Source organism: Aotus nancymaae, unplaced genomic scaffold (genome assembly GCF_030222135.1).
Source record: "Aotus nancymaae isolate 86718 unplaced genomic scaffold, 86718_ANA_hifiasm-v0.15.2.pri h1tg000015l_0, whole genome shotgun sequence".
NCBI classification, from domain to species: Eukaryota; Metazoa; Chordata; class Mammalia; order Primates; family Aotidae; genus Aotus; species Aotus nancymaae.
Genome location: NW_026988426.1, coordinates 5,601,953 through 5,623,296, shown reverse-complemented (window position 1 = coordinate 5,623,296; position 21,344 = coordinate 5,601,953). Strand labels below are relative to the sequence as shown.

At 39.2% G+C, this 21,344-nt stretch overlaps 2 protein-coding genes across 2 annotated transcripts in view; one reads left to right on the top strand and one right to left on the bottom strand.

Annotated features, from left to right (window-relative positions):
• SDK1 (sidekick cell adhesion molecule 1) overlaps nucleotides 1-21,344 on the top strand; it is a 652,070-nt gene that overhangs the window by 210,257 nt on the left and 420,469 nt on the right. Inside the window, exon 4 of the mRNA XM_021675988.2 lies at nucleotides 6,849-6,982. Coding sequence (XP_021531663.2) covers nucleotides 6,849-6,982 — 134 coding nt within the window. The remainder of the gene's footprint in view (nucleotides 1-6,848; nucleotides 6,983-21,344) is intronic.
• LOC105719500 (small ribosomal subunit protein eS27-like) lies at nucleotides 17,032-17,344 on the bottom strand. The gene has a single exon (XM_012455590.3). The coding sequence runs from the start codon at nucleotides 17,342-17,344 to the stop codon at nucleotides 17,090-17,092; it is 255 nt and encodes an 84-aa protein (XP_012311013.2). The 3' UTR covers nucleotides 17,032-17,089.

Sequence of the window (21,344 nt, the reverse complement as noted above, 5' to 3'; positions counted from 1 at the left end):
GTGTTTGTACAGAAGTCTGTTAACTTAAGCTCTAGGAAGTATTTGATATTTAGCCTCTGGAAGAGGACAGTTGATGACATTTACTGTTTTCTTACTTGCCAATCACATTCTACACCCTGATGAACCAGATTTAGACTTAGCAAACAAGGAATTTGTAGCTGCTGAGCCAGCCTCATTCACCTCATTACCCGATTTGCACTTTGTTAGTATCCTTTAACAAAAGAAATTGTTATCCCCATTTTACAGATAAGAAAGCCAAGTGATGAGCCCTCAGGAACAAAATCAGGCCCAGATGCAGTTCCAGTTCTATTGCCCCATCCAGGTCACAGTTGCCTGATTCCATTGAGGGCCTCTCTGTATTAAGACACAATATCATGGTGTTATTGATGGTGTTACATCCTGTCAAGTGGAATCATCTTGTTCTGGTGTAAAAATAAGGTGTCTTCTCTGCAGACCACCTTAGATTTTAACTTTAAGGGAGGTTCTACCCTACTTCTGGTTCCAGGTAGCTCAGGGAGCTGGGTCAGGAGAAGATGCAAGTGCCCTGAGCTCATGTCTTCTTTGGGCTTTAATTCAGAGACCGACAATGTGCACCCAGGCAGGTGTCCCTCTCTGCCTCTTTTCTTTTTTCTTTTCTTTTCTTTTTTGAGACAGAGTCTCAACCTGTCACACAGGCTGGAGTGCAATGCCATGATCTCGGCTCACTGCAACCTCCACCTCCTGGGTTCAAGTGATTCCCCTACCTCAGCCTCCTGAGTAGCTGGGATTACAGGCACGCACCACAACACCCAGCTATTTTTTATATCTTTAATAGAGATGGGGTTTCACCATGTTGGCCAGGTCAGTCTCGAACTCATGACCTCGTGATCCACCCACCTCTTCCTCCCAAAGTGCTGGGATTACAGGTGTGAGCCACTGCACCTGGCCTCTCTGCCTGTTTTCTAACCATCGACCAAAGCTCCTCTCTGCTGCTGCTGTTGGCCATGGTACTGGGAGCAGTCAGGGAAGCCCCAGGCCAGCTTGGCAGTCCAGGAGGGAGTTGGATGTGCCACCCTGCCATGCAGAAGCCCTTGGCTGGAGCTCCAGCGGAAGGAGCCTGGGTAGATGGGTCAGGAGGGATGGCGTTTCCTCCTACGTCACCTGCAGAAGCAGCCGTTCTGTTCCTGAGCTATTAATACCTTATAGGCTAGAGAACTGGGCATGTCTTGCTAATTTGATATCCCATCAGATTTTTACACTTTCAGAAGCTATCACTAGGGAAACAGATGTGATTGGACCTGCTTGTTTTGTAGTGACTTTGCTGCCTGTATGGCATATCTACTTTTCCTCTAAAACCTTGTAAAATGAACAGACTGGCTTCACACATTTGGCACTTCATGCTGCCATCATTTATCTCTTTACACCTTTACAGCTCTTGCCACTAACATATCCCCTTGTGTTCAACAATCATATTCTCCAGTGTGTCTTCCCTGGGCAGTGTTAATACACACAGTAGGCACTGCAAAGATATTTAGGAAATGGTTAAGTTACTCCTGTTTTTGCTTGGGTTCTAGGTACCTAAATGTGCAAGCTCAGAAAGGAATAGCCAGGTAAAAATGCAAATATGAATACTTGGATATTCCCTTCTTTTTCTTTGTTAATTTAACACACATTTATTGACTACACACTGTTCGGCTCTGTGATTGAATGCTGGAGGATCATTGTGTACAGGAAAAACAAAGGTGTATCTGAATGTATTTCAAATATAAAGGATTTTAAAGGAGTTACCATTTTAGAAAATCCACCCTGCAACTTACCACCACCTGGGTCTTTATTTAAGAGTTGACAACCAGTCAATATAGAGGAGTTGGATAGAAGGTGAATTCACATAAGTTCACGTGAATTTTTCCACATACTTACCATTTTGAGATTAAGAAATACTCTCATAGAAAAGGATCCCCGTGTAGACTAACTTGAAATGTTTTGCAAGGCCCAGGCCATTATCGTAAGGGAACTGGTGGAGGCTTGACTGGTCTCTAGTATCTTCCCTCTCTGATCACCTTTTGGTCTTTCTCCTACTGCAGAAGTATATCTTTTACCAAAGAGCCACCATTCTCAAGTTTAATGGCTGTCTTTCTCCTCCGAGCCTGCCTGCCTGTATGCAGTTGTGCTGTGCTGGAGTCCCATTTGCCCAGGACTTCTTGGTCTGTGCTAGGGATTCATGCATTGTGTTAATGAATACAACTCAACTACTGGTTTCTGTGGGTTTGAAATTATGAGAAACAGGTTTCCCAAATTCTTTCTTCTCTTGCTTTTAAAATGTTTTTCTTATACCCAGAGAAAATGGTCAGCAGCAAGTGTTTGCTCTTGATAGAATAAACATTTCACTCTGGCAACTTAACATGTATTGAGCATTCAGGAACTCATTATTGCCAAAGCTACTTGAAAGCAGTTTTAGTTCTTGTCATTATACAGCTAAGGAAAGTTCATCAGTTTCGAAGTTGTCTGCCTTGAACTTGCTTAAACTGTGAGGCATGAGATCCAGATTATACTCAGAACACTAAGCCTTAGAACCAACTCTTTTAAAAATTGTTTAATTAGAAAGGAGAATGTTTTAAGTGTTTTTGTTTTTTTAAGGTTTTACAAACTAGTATTCTGCATCTTCCTGCACACTGACCTTTTGTTAATGTACTTGAATGTCAATTGACACTAGTCAAATGTTACTTTAACGTTTGTAGTGGTAAAACTATAGACTCAAATTATTATTTTATGGGCCAAGTTTTTATTTTACTAAATATTTGACTGAATTTTCATCACAATATATAAATCAATGTGTTTATTACCACCCTAGTTTGTGGTAAGTGTTAAAGAACAAAATACTTACTGTTAACCAAAGACAATTTATATTTTCATGGAAACCAGTGGATGGGTTACATTGCAAGTTTTGGGAACACATCATGAAAATATTTCTGGACACCCCCTGGAACTCCTCCCTTTGGGCCCACGGATACTGTTAAGGGAAAGTTGTTAAAGTGCATCCCATTACTTCTTGCAGCTTCTGTACATCCAATCTGAGCTCATGGGACATGAACAGTGTGTCCTGGTTCAGGTTGCTGTCTCCTCCACTCTGAGCAGGGAGTGGGGCTTCCAGTAGTTCTGATTAAATAGTAAAACAGTTATTTGGTTCTGCTCCAATGGTGATCAGGGTGTATGTGTACTCTTACTCTTCCTTCCTGGTCTTCAGGCACCTATGTGGTGCCCAGTGGGCTGTTTTCACCAACCATAAATCCTGTGCTTCCAGGATTACGACGTCAGTGTCATGTCCCCAAAGGCAACTGATCTGCTGTGACATGGGGAAAACCACACCCCCTGGCCGTGCAAGCATAGCACGGAGCTTCCCAGTCGACACCCAGCAAAGTGACCTTCCCTCCCCCATGCCCAAGAGGTGGGTCTAGGCATTCACCTTAATGCTAGTGGTCAGAGACCCCCAGCTAGTTCCTCTCTGCCATGGGTTTCATCTTTTCTGAAATAGAGAACTGATTGTGCCCAGTTCCTCAGGAGAGTGTTGGAGAATCAAGTGAAGAATGGCCAGAAGCACCTAGCAAGTACCCACTGGAAATGATCTTCCTTTACTGAACCACACAGGTACTTTGCTCATCAGTCTCCTCAATGAAGGACAACAGATTGGTTGGTTTCTTGTGAAAACCCTTCCTGTGCTTATAGTTGGTACCTCAAGACCGGTTCTCTTGTTCTTCATGAATGCACCAGTCTTTTCTCCTGCACGGCAGCTCATCTCACCCATATTGGACTCCGTTATTTTTTCCCTCTTCTCTTTACTACTATCCCATGGAATTAGACCTTAAAATTATAAGGTTTCATTTTTAAATGTAGAAAGATGGGGGAAGACTAAGGAAGTAATTTGATATAAAGCCATATATACATTTGTTTCAATCAAGTTAAAGGAAAACCTCTCGGGTCAAATACAATTTTTCTATGAAGTCAGTGTAAGTTTTAAATGTGTAATCTGGAGTTATATTATAATAAAGTCAAGTAATTCCTATTATGGGCAAAGTATTCAACTTTGTTACCATAATGCCTAGCATGCCCCTGTGTTCTTTTTGTTACCTTCTGATGGCAAAAGTGATATTTATTGTGGACAAATTGGAAAATATTTTATTAAAATGTAGAATCAAAAGAAAATAGCTTGTAATTGTACCATTCAGACTAACCACTGTTAACATTTTATGTGCACGCACATATGTAGAAACAGGTATATAGGACTTATTTGCACTGCAGAGAACACATACTTAAAAAAATCCAAAAACGATGTTACTGCATGTCCTGTTGTGAATCTGTATCGGCATGTTTTGACTTCCAGTGATGGCAGTCCCAACTTATCAAGATGAAACAGGAAGTATCTGACCTCATGAACTAGGAAGTCTGCAGACAGGAGAGGCTGCAGGAGGGTTGGTTCATTGGCTCTGTGAGGTCATTAAAGACCCACATGCTTTCCATTCTGTCTGTTTTGCTATCACCATGATCAGCTTCATGCAAAAGTCTTTCCTCTCATGGTCATAAAATCACCACCATGAACACGTGGGGAAAAATCAAGACCCACACCTGATGCTCTCTCTTGTTGCATGGCTGGATTGCAGGGGGAAGGCATGGTTGCCATGACAAAATCAGGGCCACTAAGAAAGAAGACAGGATGGGCCCATGTCGCCTGCTTTACTGCTTTTAAACATAGTTTTCTTCTTAAGGTTTACAGCAGTTATCAGAATTCAAAATTAAGATGAATGGCTTTAGATGTTTTATATTCATTTGAAAAGTCATTCTCTTATAGAAATGGTCTGTTCAGAAAGATTTGGATAGGAACAAAGACTTGTTTTCTGGGAAATTAATCTTCATGTTCTCCAAAGATTTAGCATTTTGATGGTATCATTTTGGCAGTAGCAGTTTTTCTTCATGAATTTTGACATACACCTGTATAGAAATTAAAAACTAAAAGAAAAAAGCTTAAAGATAGATGGAAACTTTAATATTTTTATCTTTATATACTTTTTTATTTTCAATAATCTTGAAATAATGCCATAAATAATATAGAGAATTCATGGACATTCTATAAGGATAATTCTGAGAAATAATAGGCATATTTGAAATTACTATGATAAAAATCAGATGTTAAAGAAAAAGTTATATATTCAGTTTTTAAATTGTACTATTAAATGTGTAACTTCATGTGTAGTAAATATTCATATTTAATTTTAGCTGCCAGTGTAACATATACTAAAATAAAATGGAATAATTTCCATGGTTCTATAAAAGAATCTATAAAGGAGTCATAAATAATTATAATAAAACTCTTTTGAAATATTTTTATGGGACTAAAAATTGAAAACTTCCTAATAGGGAAATTTTCATAAATGAGACATGAAGTAAGTTAGTCATAGAGACCTCAAACAGTAATAGATCCTATGGGAACCCTGAATAAGCAATAACTGCTTAAGATAATTTTATGTAATGTATAAAAATCAAGAGTTTTTGAAAAAGCTCTGCAAAAGGTAGCAGGAAGAAAAAGGATTATTATAATGCTAAAATTCCTCATGAGAAGTTACTCATTTTGCTTGCTTTTAATGTTACCAGAATAAAGATGTTAGATTATCTGAATCTGAGAGTGCTGTTATGATTCCCTATAGAGTAACACAACTGTGGTGGGTAACAAAACTCACTCTAGAGTCCCAAGATGTTTCTCGTGTTTTTGAAATAAGAGCTTAGACTAAATGATATTTTGGTGCTCAGAATGCATCTTACCTTCTGTGCCAAATTTACTAGCCAAGGAATACTTTACTCACATTCATATTTTTTTAAACAAATTTTACCTCCCTCATTCACCTCTTTAACTGGCAAAAAGAGTACAGAATTATAGCATAAGTGAAGGATACCATAAGACATCCATTTCAAATGAAAGTTCTTTGGATGCATGGAAGTTGGATCTTTAATGTTTTTATTCTTTTAAAAAAATAATATAATGAGAGTCTTTCTATGGTATGATTAGATGAGTATTAATCTGCATGTGAGAAGACCTAGTCCTCCTCTGGTGTTAAGTTGCTGTGTTAGCTGGGACAAGCGACTTAACTTCTGTGAGCCTCAGTGGCTCAGAGAAAGGGCGGGTGCATTAAACAAGTCTCAGAGTGTCCTTTCCCACTAGAATCAGGATGAATTAAAAGGTCTTGGTCACGGTCAAGGAAACCGTTTACTTGTCCTTTGCACTTCTAAGACATGGGGAGATAATATAGGTGAAAATCACATGGCCTGGAGTTGATAATTATGGGAGAATTTAAGTTGAAGGTGGGCAGCACCATGCCCATTGACAACTTACCTTCTATGCACAAGCACAGACATCCGTACACAAAGGTTCTGATGAAGCTCCCCTAAGGTGGAGAAAACCACAATAAATTGACTTGCCCTGGGTCAGGGTTGTGGTGGTCCAGCCTTCTAATTGAAGGGATTTCTTCTAGCTGATCATGTTATGCATACTCAGAGGAACCTCTGAGTTTTAATAAAGTCTGGATGTATGTGTTCCAGAACATTGTCTTCTTCACAGCCAAGTGCTAGAATCAGGATGAATGAGAATCAAGATGAGTGGAGCACCAGTAGACTGAGACAGTGGGTCTGCAATGTGCCAACTGCATCAGAAGCGGCTCTCTCCGCCATTGTTGTGGTCTTAAAGTCAGCCTGTGTATTGTTTTTGCCCTTCCAGCTCTTCTTTTAAACTCCAGTCATTCCTTTAGAGTTGGCCTAATTAATTTTGTCTTACAAGTAAGTTCCCTGGAATAGCTTTGACACTGTCCTCCTCTTTTCTGAAACAGAGCCATCACGTTGGAGAATCAGCTGGTGATCCTTGCCACGACACCTAGTGACACTGGGGCATACTATGTGCAGGCTGTGAATGAGAAGAACGGAGAAAACAAGACAAGCCCATTCATTCATTTGAGCATAGCAAGTGAGTTTTGAAATCACAAATAGTAATTCTGAAAGCAATAAAATCTTGCTTTAATTAATAACCACTGCAATAAATTTTATCTCTCTAGCATAGTAGTTATGATTTAATATTGATCCAATGCCAATAGTTTGGAGAGCTTTAGGGCTGTTGTTTTCTTTGAAATGATATGCAGAAAAATGTGAATCTAACTGATACTTCTGAATGCCAGATCTTATTTGTTGTGGGAATTTAAAAAAAGTATTTGCTTTTTACACACAGTCAACACATATTGTTCCTAACAATAAAAAATCTTTCAATTTAAATGAATTGTATCCATGAACCTAAATTAGGACTAAATTAGGGACAGATTATATTCTTCTAGTCTAACAAGAAAATCCTTGAGAAATTCTACATATTAAGTTGTACCAAAGTTAGCAGTATTTAAGCATAATCGGTTGATCATTTTTTTCCACCTAATTTAACTAAAAGCCTGATTCTTGAAGAGAATACACAAAAATCATGGATATTCTTATATTTTATTTGAGGGGACATTTGTTTAAGCAAAATTAGTGTTACATGTTTGGCCTTTAAATTCTACCAGCAAGAGTTAATTGCTAAAGAAGGGAAGATCATCCAAAGCAAGAAGTCTGAATTAAACTAGATTCAGATATCTGTATCAGAAGGCTTGTCATCAAATGTTTGCAGCATGAAGCTTCGTGGTATGAAATGAAATTGTTATGTGGTTGAGAAAATAGGGTTGAAACTAGTCATGGCGGATGGTAAATTTCAAAATATAATGATCATATCATGTGAATTATATTGATTCGTTTGTATAGTAGTGGATTTCATCTTCTAAAAAACTATCTTAAAGGAATGATTTCCCCCTGCAAGTGGTTTAAAAAGTATGTGGGGCTGGGCATGATAGCTCACGCCTGTAATCCCAGGAATTTGGGAGACTAAGGCAGTTGGATCACCTGAGGTCAGGAGTTCGAGACCAGCCTGGCAAATATGGTGAAACCCCATCTCTACAAAAAATACAAAATAAGCTGGGCATGGTGGCATGTGCCTAAAATCCCAGCTATTCAGGAGACTGAGGCAGGAGAATTGCTTGAACCCAGGAGGCGGAGGTTGCAGTGAGCCAAGATCACGCCAGTGAAACTCCATCTCAAAAAAAAAAAAAGTATGTGGGATGGAGTGATAGTATTTGCTTCACATGGCCTTGGAGGGGTACAATTGCCTTAGGCCCAGTAGAATTTCCTGGGCAAATCTTTATAGCAAACTCTGGGTGTAGGCTTCTGTGGGAATTAACTGAGTGGGCTCTCACATGCCTACCTAATTGGTTCTAAGTGGCCATGATGTGCTGTCATCCTGCTTTTAGCTCCTTAATTTGAGGAATTGAATCTCGCTCTCCAGAACGTAGTCTATGACAGATTTAGGATGAGTGGGGCCTTTGTGATGCCATGGAGAATTATGCACATGGATTAGGTGTGGGGTTCACAAAATCCAGTGCATGCTGTACTGCGAGTAAAAGGACTGTCTGCATCAGGAATTACAGTAGAAATAAGGATGATTTATTAAGATTTTTTCCAATGGTGATGATAAAGAATGGAAATTGTATTATTAAATACATTGTTACTATTTTAATGCTTCCAAACTTTACAAGTAGAGTCATTTATCCTGTTTAGCAAATACGATTTTGTACTCAATTGTAATGTAACTACCAGGATAATAATGGGCCAAAGAGGGTGAAATTCTGCATCAGACACAAGGAAGTTGGCCTTCCTCTGTTAGAAAAGGGAAAAAAATTATTCCACAAAAACTGTGGTTAACATGACAAAGTTATAAAACAGTCCTTACCTAGTACTTGCCTACCTGCCTACTCTGTAAGGGCCAGCAGAAAATAAAGCGAATACAGTAAATTTGCAAACTGCCATACTAATGCAATACCATAGCTTTAGATAATTGGAATATGTAAATTTTTTTCAGTAATTTCAGTTTCTACCCTGACCAAAAAGTATATTGAAAGCTGCTCATAAATATTATAATTAACTGGCTTGCATTTTGTTCCTTTGTGTGTATATTTTTAACTTTTCATTGGCACCAGGTAAAATGTGTAAAAAGTGAGATATATGGACTTATTTTAAATCTTAGGAAAAAAACCTACATTTTGTTACTTTATGAATTATTTGTTTTTTATCAGGGCCAGGTAAAATGGGAGAAGTAAGGAGGTTGCAGAAACTGCCTTATTTTAATTCTTAGGAGAACGTTCCTGTTGACATATTGGATTTAGCTAAATGTTAAATGGCAACCAATTATGCTTTTTTTTTTTCTTTTTTGCTAAAAGTTTTATTTTGAAAACCTCTAAAAGTCAGAAGTCTGATTAATCTGTAGAAGCCCCCAGAATTGTTTAAATCGTGCTTCTTTCTGGAATGCAGTGAGTGGTCTAAGCAATGAACACTGCAGTTCAGGACCTGGCCACCCTACTCCTGGTGAGACTGTGAAGTATTGAAGGATGCAACTCCTCACCAGATTTATTATGAAATTAGATATTCTCAAGACCTATTCATACTGGTAGTAAGATAGAGTGTATTCTGCAGGCTTAGACATCTTTTTCTTCTGATGTAGGCTTTTGTGGAAACACCAAACAAGATTGATGAAAATTTTTAAAAACTTTCCAGCCAGCATTTCTGAAAAATCAGAAGATATTACTGCCAATTATCATTTAACGAAGATAAATTTTTCCTTGCTGTCAAGAGAATAAAGCAGAGAACCTTTATGTAGTGAACCCCATGGGGATGATCGGGTCCTGGTAATTAAATTCCTGGTGGATTGTGCTGTAATTAGTTTAAAATTGGAGTGTCATGCAGCCCCACCTCTTGTTTGCTGTTGTAGTAAGAATCCGTTTCTTCCTCAAGGACAGCACTGTGTTGGAGGGGAGCAGCTTCCAGGTCCAGCCCTGTCTCAAAACATCTAAATAAGTGATGCGCTGTCACCCAGCTAACAGGAGGACATATTACATTTTCATCAACAACCTTGTACTGGAGAGTTCAAAAACATCTTCACCTTTTCAATTACTAAATACTGTGGCTACACTTGAAGCTTATGGGAAGCAAAAGATAAAGAGGTTTTAGATTTAAATAAATATTTTTTGAAAAAAAGCATGACTGTTAGAAGTGAGATGCAGTCCCATAATGATACTGCCTGCTGTTTTGTGCATATTTAGTAGATGGCATTATTATCTCTTAACATATCTCCCCTTTTGCATGGTTAAGAAGATAAATTCCTGCATGTTCTGCACTGATATTCCTGTAGGGAAGGAGAGGACTTCTCTGAACTCTCCACCCCGCTTCCCTGGTGAGAGCTTGCTGCCATCCCAGGGGTGGATCCACTTTGAAGTTTTAATGTGATGTGAAACCAGCAGATGTTAAGGACATAGGTGGGACTGTTGAAGCGTCCTACATGAATTTTTCATAGCCAGCTCCCACAGCTCAGGTGCACACCAGAAAAAGAAGGGGCTGAGCATGGCTCAGAATAGACACGTCTGTTCTAAGGTCAGACCCAGGTAAGCTTTATGAACCTGTCAACCTATTTTTGGCTTTTGCTTTGAATATTTTACATTGCGTTAACCTTTGTGGAATAGAACTTCTGAACCAAATTAATATGTGAATAGGAGTTTCTTCCTTTAAAAAAAAAAGCATAGAGTTAGGAGATGAGATGAATTCTATACAGTGATGAATCAATCATTGTTTAAATGCCATTGTACATACCTTAGACACAGCATCAGTTCTGATCCAATATTCAAAATGTCCAGTGTAATGAGATTTTCTACTAGGGATGAAGCTTGGATTAAAAAAGGAATGATTGCCTCTCTCCTTACTGTTTTTTTCCCCCTCTTTCATCTTAATGTCTCCTCTTCAAACAACATTTGCAGATAGGATATCATTTCAGCTGATCCTCCTTCAGGCTGACAAACCCTTGCTTTTAATTCTGAAGACCACTTAACATTTTTTTGTCCTCTATAATGCTAATTTAACTGCAGACCTCATATAGGTTTAGTAGTTGAAAGTGGATTCCTGGGAATCATGTCTATGAACAGTCATTTGAAAGGACTGCCTTGTAAAACATGGCTTTTGTGTTCCCCGGACAAAACTCTCTCCTATTTTCCTTGTACCTTTAACATTAAAGGCAGAAGTCTTCCAGATGGACTCTAACATGGCTTGGGTTCCTAAAACAATAGAAACTGTTTGAAATATTAGTAAAAATCAGTCTGGGGCCTAGCCTTACATCACAAATGAGCAATTTAGAACCAAGCATAGTTTTATAGGTTGTATGATACTTTACTGCCAGAATTTACGGAAACATAAATAAAGAAGTATGTATTTTATAGTAAAATCATGAGTTTAATTATTTAGCCATGCACTGAACCTGCTGTACAGAGTGAAGCATGAGGCATACTCTGGCCCTGGGCCTCCTGAGCTGTGTTAGACATAACTAAGTCTAGGCCATGGTCCCTAACACTTCCGTAAACACACCATCAAGAAATAAGCCTTCAGCATTTCCCATGTTATATGTACATTTTCAGTGCTGCAAAAGAAGTAGCACTTGAATATAAATTTCCTCAGCAAGGTAAGGATACGTTTCACAGATGGAGCAATGGTGAGCTCAAACCTGGACAAGGGAGGGGAAGGGGTTCTTATTCCTGATGTAAGTAACCCCTACTGCCGTGTCGTTCTCCTGTTGACTAGGGTTAGGCTGCACAGTAAGCTAATTCCAATTGGCTATTTTAAAGAGAGCAGGGGTACCATCCAGAGTGGCAGGGTGGGTAGTTTGGCAGGAAGGATGGTTAGGAACAGGTCAGAGCAGGTGACCAGGGGTGACTCAGGTCAAAGCCGGTGATCAGGGGAAAAGATGTAAACTACTGATTAGAACTGGTGAGAAAGTTGTTTACTGAAACTAGAGGCAAGGGGGCGCAGAGAACCAGGAAGTTAAACCTTAAAATGGAGAATTAAAGAATAAGAGAACTGAACATACTGACGTACTGATTCTTTGAAAAGTAACTTGGAGTTCACTATATCTAACACCCCTTGCATGAACACCTAGTTACTTATCAATTCTAAGCACTAACCATCAGACAGAAGAGACGAAGGGAATCAGCAGTGCTTATCATGAAAGTTTCCTTCCATCTTTACTTGATGTCTGATGGTGCAATATGCACTTCATGAATGGAAATACATATTTTACTTGATTTTCTTGATATAATTTAGTTTTTTGGAAAACTTCTTATGACATCTGGTTACAGAGAATTGTTTTTCCTGGTGACGTGGCTTCTAACTACACAAGTGTACCCGCTGCCGTTTGTTGTCATCTGATTGTGCTGGTGTTGTGAGTGACTCAGATCTGTGGTTTCTTCCTAGGAATGCCTTTGTCTTCAGTTGTCCACTTTGTGAGAGTTAGTTTAGATAAAACTAAACACACAAGTACATAAATCTACCTCTCTAGGCAAAGGTGAACCATAGGGCATGCACAGCCTGTTAACTTCTCTGAAATGAGAATTTTCAGACCTCTCCTTGGGATAGCTTGTGTACAGAGTGTCATAGGGGGCCATCCCACTAACAGACTCAACCTGCATAAAAAATAGCATTTAAACTTGTCTCTTTCTTGTGCTCTTGGTGAGAAAACATAAGTAAAAATACCAGGTCTAATTGTTTCTGAGCCCCAAACGGATGGATTGGGGAATGAGTTTTAGAAGAGGAATGTAGCTGGTGACTGCCAGCAAGACTTCAGTAACCACAGCAAAGACATCATTCTCTCTCTCCTCACCCAACAAGGCAAAACTGGATCGTTTCTGTTACCCACTCATGCCTCCTTCACCATATTCCCATCTCTTCTCATCCCAAGGTGTCTTCTTTTCCCCTGTGAGATTTATTTCTACCTGATTTCACTGTTGCTAAATCTTAGGAAATCAGGTTAAGCTATGATCATTTGCCCTCAGCGTTTGAACAAACTTGGGGTAGCCCAATAGCCCCAGTTTCCCAAAGCAGTAATCACTGGTCTATGAGTATCACCCAGGACACATATAGATTTCCAAGGCATAGGCAGGCAGGTAAAATTTCCAGGGAACCTATTTTCAGTCCTTTCATATTCACATTCTAAAACTGGATCTGAGGATGCCTGAGGTCAAATTTTGCTTTTCACAACTGCTCCTTTCTTTCTGAATAAGATGGAAGGCTCATTTCTTACTCATCCTGAATCTTTAACATGGGCAATTATCTGAGGGTATAAATGCCCAGGTGCCAAACAAAGGGAGAATTCTAAACATCAATGGCAGAATTGAGAAAGTGAAAGACTCTAATATTTGGGAAATAAATCATTTTATAAATCAGGTGTTTTCAATCTTTTGCTGTCTGCAAAATGAGGTAGGTCCTATGTGTGTTGTCAGCTGACACTTCATTGCAAATAACTTAATCATTGCTAACTGTAACACAGTCCACATGTTCTTAGGACAGGAAGAGATTTCTAGCCCCTTTACAGGTGTGGGGCCATGTGAGTGGGATAAAGTATCGCTTTCAGGCCATATGTTTAAGAGCCAGCGTGTTACCTTCATGATCTCCCTTCCCCTTTGGGACAACCATGGCCAGGCCACATATTGAACCACAAGATGGAAGCTATCTGGATATTTTAATCAATATGTGGGAAGAATAGCCTAGGAGGGCCACCCAAGCAGAATTGGACTCATTATGAGTAAGAAACAAACCTTTGTATTGTTGGCACTGAGATTTCAGGGTTTGTTATTAGAATAAAACATGTCTGTCCTAACTTATAAATTACTATATGACAGTGGGGCACATTGGCTCATGCCTGTAATCCCAGAACTTTGGGAGGCCAAGGTGGACAGATCATCTGAGATCAGGAGTTTGAGACCAGCCTAACCAATATGGTGAAACCTCATCTCTACTAGAAATACAAAAATGAGCCAGGTGTGGTAGTGGGCGCCTGTAATCCCAGCTACTTGGGAGGCTGAGGCAGGAGAATCACTTGAACCTGGGAGGTGAAGCTGTAGTGAGCTGAGATTGCACCACTGCACTCCAGCCCAGGCAATGGAGCAAGACTCTGTCTCAAAAAAATAATAATAATAAAATAAATAAATGAATAAATTACTATATGACTTTTGGTATATAACTTAAAAAGAATGTAAAGAATTGAGAGATACTCTAATAAAATTTCTTTCATTTTTGTCTGTTGCTTTATATGAACAATATTTTATCTATGAAAAAGAAAAGATTAGAATTAAACTTTACTCTCTGTGTCATTGAGAGATGCATTTCTAGTTTTTTAAAATATAAAAACCTATTCATCAAAATTTGTAATGGTTAAAAAAATTTTTTTAAGAAATTTTTTGTTTTTTAGACACAGAGTTTCACTCTGTCACATAGACTGGAGTGCAGTGGTGAGATCATGGCTTGCTGCAGCCTCAAACTCCTGGCCTCACGCAGCCCTCCTGCCTCAGCCTCTTGAGTAGCTGAGACTACAGCTATGAACCATCATGCCTTGCTAATTATTTTTTTTTTGAGACAAAATCTCCCTCTGTTGCCCACACTGGAGTGCAGTGGTGCAATCTCAGCTCACTGCAGCCTTCACCTCCCAGGTTCAAGCGATTCTCCTGCCTCAGCCTCCCAAGTAGCTGGGACTATAGGCGCCCACCACCACACCCAGCTAATTTTTGTATTTTTAAAATAGAGACAGGGTTTCACTATATTGGCCAGGCTGGTCTCAAACTCCTGACCTTGTAATCCTCCTGCCTTGGCCTCCCAAAGTGCTGCGAGTACAGGCGTGAGCTACCACCCCCAACCCTAGCTAATTTTTTAATTTCTTTTTTTATAGAAATGGAATTTGACTGTGTTACCCAGGCTGGTCTCAAATTCTGGCCTTAAATAATCCTCCCCCCTTGGCCTTCTAAAGCACTGGGATTACAGGTGTGAGCTACTGAGCCCTATCAAAATTTAAATTTATATACATATATTTTCAGAGGCTATAAGGTAATTAATAAAATACTTTGACTCAATAAATGTAATGAATAAAGGATACAATTCTGTGGGGGTGTAAGATGGAAATACAAAGAAGAAAGAAAAGAAATGTAAAATTTCTTCCTATTAAAAATTAGAGCTTGTTAATGTGTTTTTTAAATGGGTGATGCTGTGTATCAAATCTTTAGATCTGCTTATCAAATATTTAGATTCCTTTGAATACATATAAATGTGTTGCAATAGTTTTATTAAAATATACTGAAATATTAAACATTAGAATATACTAGAAATTATATTCTCTTCAGTCCTTCAAATTTATTATGTAAAATAATAAAATAATGAAAAATTATAAATATATTTTTATAATTTTTCATTTTATAATTTTCATTATTTTCATAATGAAAAATAACTAAAATAATGAAAAATTTTAGATGTCAAGATGTGGGAAAGATACACAGTTTTACAAAATTCTTTTAGGTGATCTAGGAACAACAACTGTTTCAAGCTATATGCAGATCCGATAATAATTTATAAATAAGAGTACTGTTGATGATCCTCCAAGGACAGACATAGACAGAAGAAGGCCCTAACATTTCTTGAGACCTGACAGATGTTGTCACATATATTTTCCTTCTTAAATTCCATGACAGCCTTGTGGGTTAACAATCAACTCTGTTTCACAGCTGAAGACACTGAGGCTTTAAGAGGTGAGGTTATTGACCTCAAGAATAGTCAATGGGAAGTTGAGGATTCAAGCCAAAGTTTATTTGTCCCCTTCCAAAAACCCTTGTTTCTCCTATAAAAGCAGACCAGCATATACCATGGCGGCTGGGTGTGCCTGTGGTATCCAAATGTGTCCAAGAGAGAGAAGCCCAAGAAGGCAAAACTTGGAGGGAGGTGGCTGTCCAGCAGGGAACCTCTCTGCGAAGAGCTCTGTGCATGCAGACCTCAGAGGAGCCTGGTTCTGATTTTAAAAAAGGACGCCTTCTGTTCTGATACCCAAACCACTCCCAGTAAACATTCAATCCAGAGAATAGCAGTATGCTGTGGCCCAACAGTTTTGAGGCTGGCCCCCTCTTGCAACCCCAGTGAGGCACGCTTGGGTGGACAGCACACAGGTTTGGCTTAAGGATGCAGTGAGAGATGCCCTGGTGTCAGTGCTTATGAATGGAGCATCATAACAATAAGTCACAATTTCTCATAACAAAGTGGTTGTTTTGTTATCAGTAATGCATTAGACAGCACATAGGATATAAAGTAAGGCATGATCTGTCCCAGTGGATTTATAAGACTGATGTGCGTGATTACACTCACTAATTCCCAGATACTGATATCAAACTGTGGTGACAGATTTTGCAGTGAGTAAACTTTACCCAGGGAGTAAGGCAAGCACTTGGAGAATTAATTAACCAAGCAGAACTGACCAGTTGGATTCAGTAGAGGGACCATGAGTATTCATTTACTTCTCCCAATTATGCTGTGATTATTGAAAGACAAAAATTATCATTCAGTAGTGATTTGTCTAACCAGATTTTTTACAAACTCCTCTGTATAACTCAGCATTAGCAATTCCTCCAATCTGCCTTCCCTCTGTCCCCTTGTTAAATGTCTCAATTTAAATTATTATATTCAGATATTTAAGCATAAGAGTTCTTTAATTTTGGCAGTTTGGGGGCTAGAACTTAAAGTAAGCCCTTTTTTATTTATTTATTTATTTTGAGACACGGTCTTTTTCTGTTGCCAAGGCTGCAGTTCAGTGACACAGTCATGGCTCACTACAGTCTCAACTTTCTGGGCTAAAGTGATCCTCCCACCTCAGCCTCCCAAGTAGCTGGGACTACAGGTGTGCACCACCACACTTGGCTAATTTTTTTAAATGTTTTGTGGAGACAGGATCTCCCCATGTTGCCCATGCTGTTCTTGAACTCTGGGACTCAAGAGATCCTCCTTTCTCAGCCTCCCAAAGTGCTGGGATTACAGGAGTGAGCAACTGCACCTGGCTTAGTAACTTTTACCTTTGCCTTTGGGACCTAATTTCTTTTTTTTTTTTATCCAAAATGTGTTTATTGAGATGGTTTCCCACTCATCTTGATTCAGAGTGCTTTTAGTGCTGCTTCCTCCTGAAAGAACATCCTTCTGTAAGCCTTGCTTTTCCTCCTGTAGGCTGGCAGAGGACAGTGGAGCAGCCAACACACAAAACTACCATTTGTGCATGGCTGAAGACCGTGGTGATTTTATAGCATCCTGGGCATTTCACATCCATGAAGTAGGAATTGGGGCTCTGCACCAGGCATTTCTTCTTGTGTTTCCTCTTCTCCTCTTCTGGAGAGGGATGAAGGAGATCCTTTGCGAGAGGCATGTTCACGTGGGTAGGTTGTCACCGCCGGAAAGGCGGGACCTAATTTCTTAGACTTAGCCAGCAGCCAGTACCTGAATTCAGTTTATAGGGAATTGAAGATAATTTCCTTGTAGAATCATAGTATGTAAACATAACATTTCCAAGTATGTAATATATTGAGAATGACCCAAGATTATAACTTAGGAGTTTTCTTTCTAGCTCTGATCACTGTAGCTATTACAGTCATTGAAGTCTCCTCTCCTTGTCATTGTAATTAATATGGAAGACAAGGAGTTTTTGGAGGGCATAAACAAGGGAGATGGAAAATTGAATTTTTCCTGCAATCATTGTACAGTCTCTAACATACATCCATTACACAGCTTGTCTGCAGAAATCCTAAGCAAAGTAATCGTTATTGGCTGAGATAAGACCACACAGAACAAGTTGCTAGTTGTAAATGTAGTTTTCTTAGAAAAACTGTGTTTACGCAGTCGTTGAATATAGCGATGATTCTGGTGAATTTCCTAGGGTTCAGCTTTTAGTTACTTTCTAGACTAAATGGTTCTACTCGTACCTTCTCAGTACGATTTTTTCTTTCACAAATGTGCTCAGTATTCTGAAACTGCTAATTAAGAAACACCTGTTTAATTTCCCTTCCTTCAGAATTTTTAAGGTTTTCAAAATCCAGATTGTGTGAGTTGCTAAGCTAAATTGTCTTTTCATATCTCCTCTTTCATAAAAATGAGAATATATTATTTTCTGATTCAGAGGGAACATCTAGAGTGGAACCCATCTCTTCAGTAATAAAATGGTATTTGTGCTGAGGGTAGGCTGAGTAATTCATGGGTTAACTAAAATTTCCAACTTTAAAGACAGAAAGATGTGATTTGGTCCAAAGCATAATGAAGGTTTATTGTAGTAGTAGTAACAACAGCTGTTCATTGGATGTCTACCTATGCCCAGTATGTAAATATTATCTCTCATTTAAAAAAACAATCAGCCAGGCATGTTGGCTCATACCCAGTGCTCTGGGAAGCTGAGGCAGGAGCATTGCTTGAGCCCAGGAGTTCAAGACCAATCTGGGCAACACAGGGAGACTCTGTCTTTACCAAATATATATATATATATCTGCTAGGTGTGGTGGTGCATATCTGTGTTCCCAGCTGCTCAGAAGGATTGAGGTAGGAGGATCACTTGAGCCAGGGAGGTCAAGGCTACAGTGAGATGAGATTGCACCACTGTACTCCAGCCTGAGCAACAGAGCAATACCCTGTCTCTTAAAATACTAATATAATAATCATAATAACCACCATTTAAACACCATTTTTTAACAAACAAGAAGCCATAAGGTCAGTATTATCCCCATTTTGCAGATGAGGCAACAAATTATTTCCATAATCTTACGCAGTTGATTACGTGGGTTTGTTTTGAATCCAGGTTTGTCTTTTCCCCAAGGAGACTTTCACCATTTTACTTATTGAGATTACTTATATTGTAGAATGGTTTTTGATTTGTAAAATCATGTTGTAATTTCTTAATCTGGCTGCCGCTGTTGTGAATACAGCCTAACGATTGGTCACCTTTGATAACAGTTCTGTTCCATCTTTACCACTTAGTCATAATGTTTTATTACTGTTCATTGTAAATGATGTCCTTTTGGCTCTTATAGAAGGCAATTACAGCAGGTAATTAAAATTGTAGATCTTTACAATGTGTTTGAGAATATTAAATCAAGCCTGGAGAAAATCAGGCAGTGTCTGTTAAAGTGAAAGGCCACTTAACAATGCCAAAGGCCATTACCAAATCCAGAGTGCTGTATTCCCCACTTTTCCAAGAACACTTTGTATCTGAGATGTAAAGAAATGGAATTTATATCAGAAATAATAGAAACCAGAAATTTATCTGAAGATGTAGATTCTTTCTGTATGGGTTCTAATTAGTGAGTTCTTAGCAATAGTCTCTCCCTGTGACTCTTTGTTATTTCAGGTAATTATCCTGCCTGCACCCCTTCGCCTTTTATGATCTTGAAGAATATCCTCTTTAGCACAAAATTAGTTCCTTCAAGTCTAGTGTATCTCTATGTTTGTCTGAGAGGGTCTGAGGAAGGTCTAAGAAACCCTGTGACCTCTGCTTGTTAGTGTGAACTGTTATTTTGCCAAGGAATAACCAGCTAGCAAGTGCAGCTTTTTGAGGTGGATACTGAAGATAATATTTTATGTAGTTTTATAGAATCATAAAAATATGAGCTGGGAATTCCCTAGCTCACCTTGGTATTAGGCCTGCATGATCATCTGGGAAGTCGGAAAGCTGTAATGGTTTTGCGATTTTTTTCTAGGGAGCAAGATACAAACATCAAAACTGGAAGTGCAAAACTCTAGAGAAAATCGTGAAAGAATGAAGGCTTTTCCATTTTAGTTCCCAACTTGAATTTAAAGAGTAGGAGTCAGAGTTGACATAAGTCAGTAATGATGAACATTTGGCTAGCCCCATGAGGTTGTTAGCTGTTTCGCTGATGATGTATTTTGTTGAGGTGTGTCTCATCTGCTATTAAAGACCGTGTCTGGTATTAAATGCCCTTCACTTTCCTTGAAAGATTGTTGCACACTCTCTTTCCCCAACAGGATGTCACTCTGTGGTTTTATTAATTCAGACAGGGTTGAATTTCACAAAGGTTTGCTTCCATTTGGGAAAATTTTCAACATAAATGTACTCCAGAATTCAAACTTCTTCCTTTCTTTTTTTTTCTTTTTCTTTTGAGACGAAGTTTCGCTCTTGTTACCCAGTCTGGAGTGCACTCGGCTCACCGCAACCTCCACCTCCTGGGTTCAGGCAATTCTCCTGCCTCAGCCTGCTGAGTAACTGGGATTACAGGCACGCGCCACCATGCCCAGCTAATTTTTTGTATTTTTAGTAAAGATGGGGTTTCACCATGTTGACCAGGATGGTCTCGATCTCTGGACCTCATGATCCACCTGCCTCTGCCTCCCAAAGTGCTGGGATTACAGGTGTGAGCCACCGCTCCCAGCCTTCCTTTCTAATCCTTAAAACGTTGGGAAGCATCCTCATCAGTCAGAATGACGTAGGAGTGGAAACCATATGCATATGTTGCCCTTTGGTTATTGGTTTATTTCAGAAAGCTTAAGTAGTTTCATACTTCTTTAGTCTACTCAAGAAAATGTCACTTCTCTTAAATTGAGAAAATGGCAAGTGCAAAAATTGTACCATCACATTTGAAAATGTATGAAACGGATAGGCAGTATTTTGAGCCTTTGTTTCTTTGTTCATTTTAGTTATAGTATTTGTAAAAACCATGACAAAAAGCATGTTCTTGATGAAAATCTAGGAAGCAGTTCTACTTACCCGAACCCTAGCCTGGCATTAGATTACCTGGATCCTATCCACCTCTGCAGTTTGCACTTGACGGACAGATAAGCCATGTTGCCCCCACAGGCCTCCATGCTGATTGGCTAGTGACCCTGCCATGTTAGTCACTAAATATTTTGAATATCATCTCATCCTGGAAGGATACTCAGGGATCCAGAGGGAAACAGCTGGCATACTGGCATCAGCCTATACCATTTTCAGTGTCTATATAGAAGAATCAAGGGAAGGGTTGAATATGATTTTCTTTGGCTTTTAGAGTCTCTGTCTCACTTCTGTCTCTAAGTATATGATTCCCCCCTACTCCCTGCCTGTTAAACACTCAGACTTCAGTTCTGGTATTTCACTCAGAAAACGCTGAGCATCTGATGCTTATCAGACATTATGCTTAATGCTGAGGAAACTTGGTGAACACAACATGTGGTTCCTGCCTTCTCTGAGCTCACTTTGGCCAGGAGAGACTGGCATACCAACAGACAACAAGAACACAGTGTATTAAATGCCAGACGAGAGGGAGTTACATAGAAGCAGCTCTGGAAGCACAGGCAAGGGAGCAATTAATTCTGCTTCCGAGGCTGGAACAGCTTTGTTAGCAGAACTCTAAAAATCTTTTCTTTCACTTATGGAGAGATGCACCACC

Coding starts and splice junctions, on each gene's coding strand:
- LOC105719500 (XM_012455590.3), bottom strand. CDS start 17,344: ATGCCTCTCGCAAAGGATCTCCTTCATCCCTCTCCAGAAGAGGAGAAG.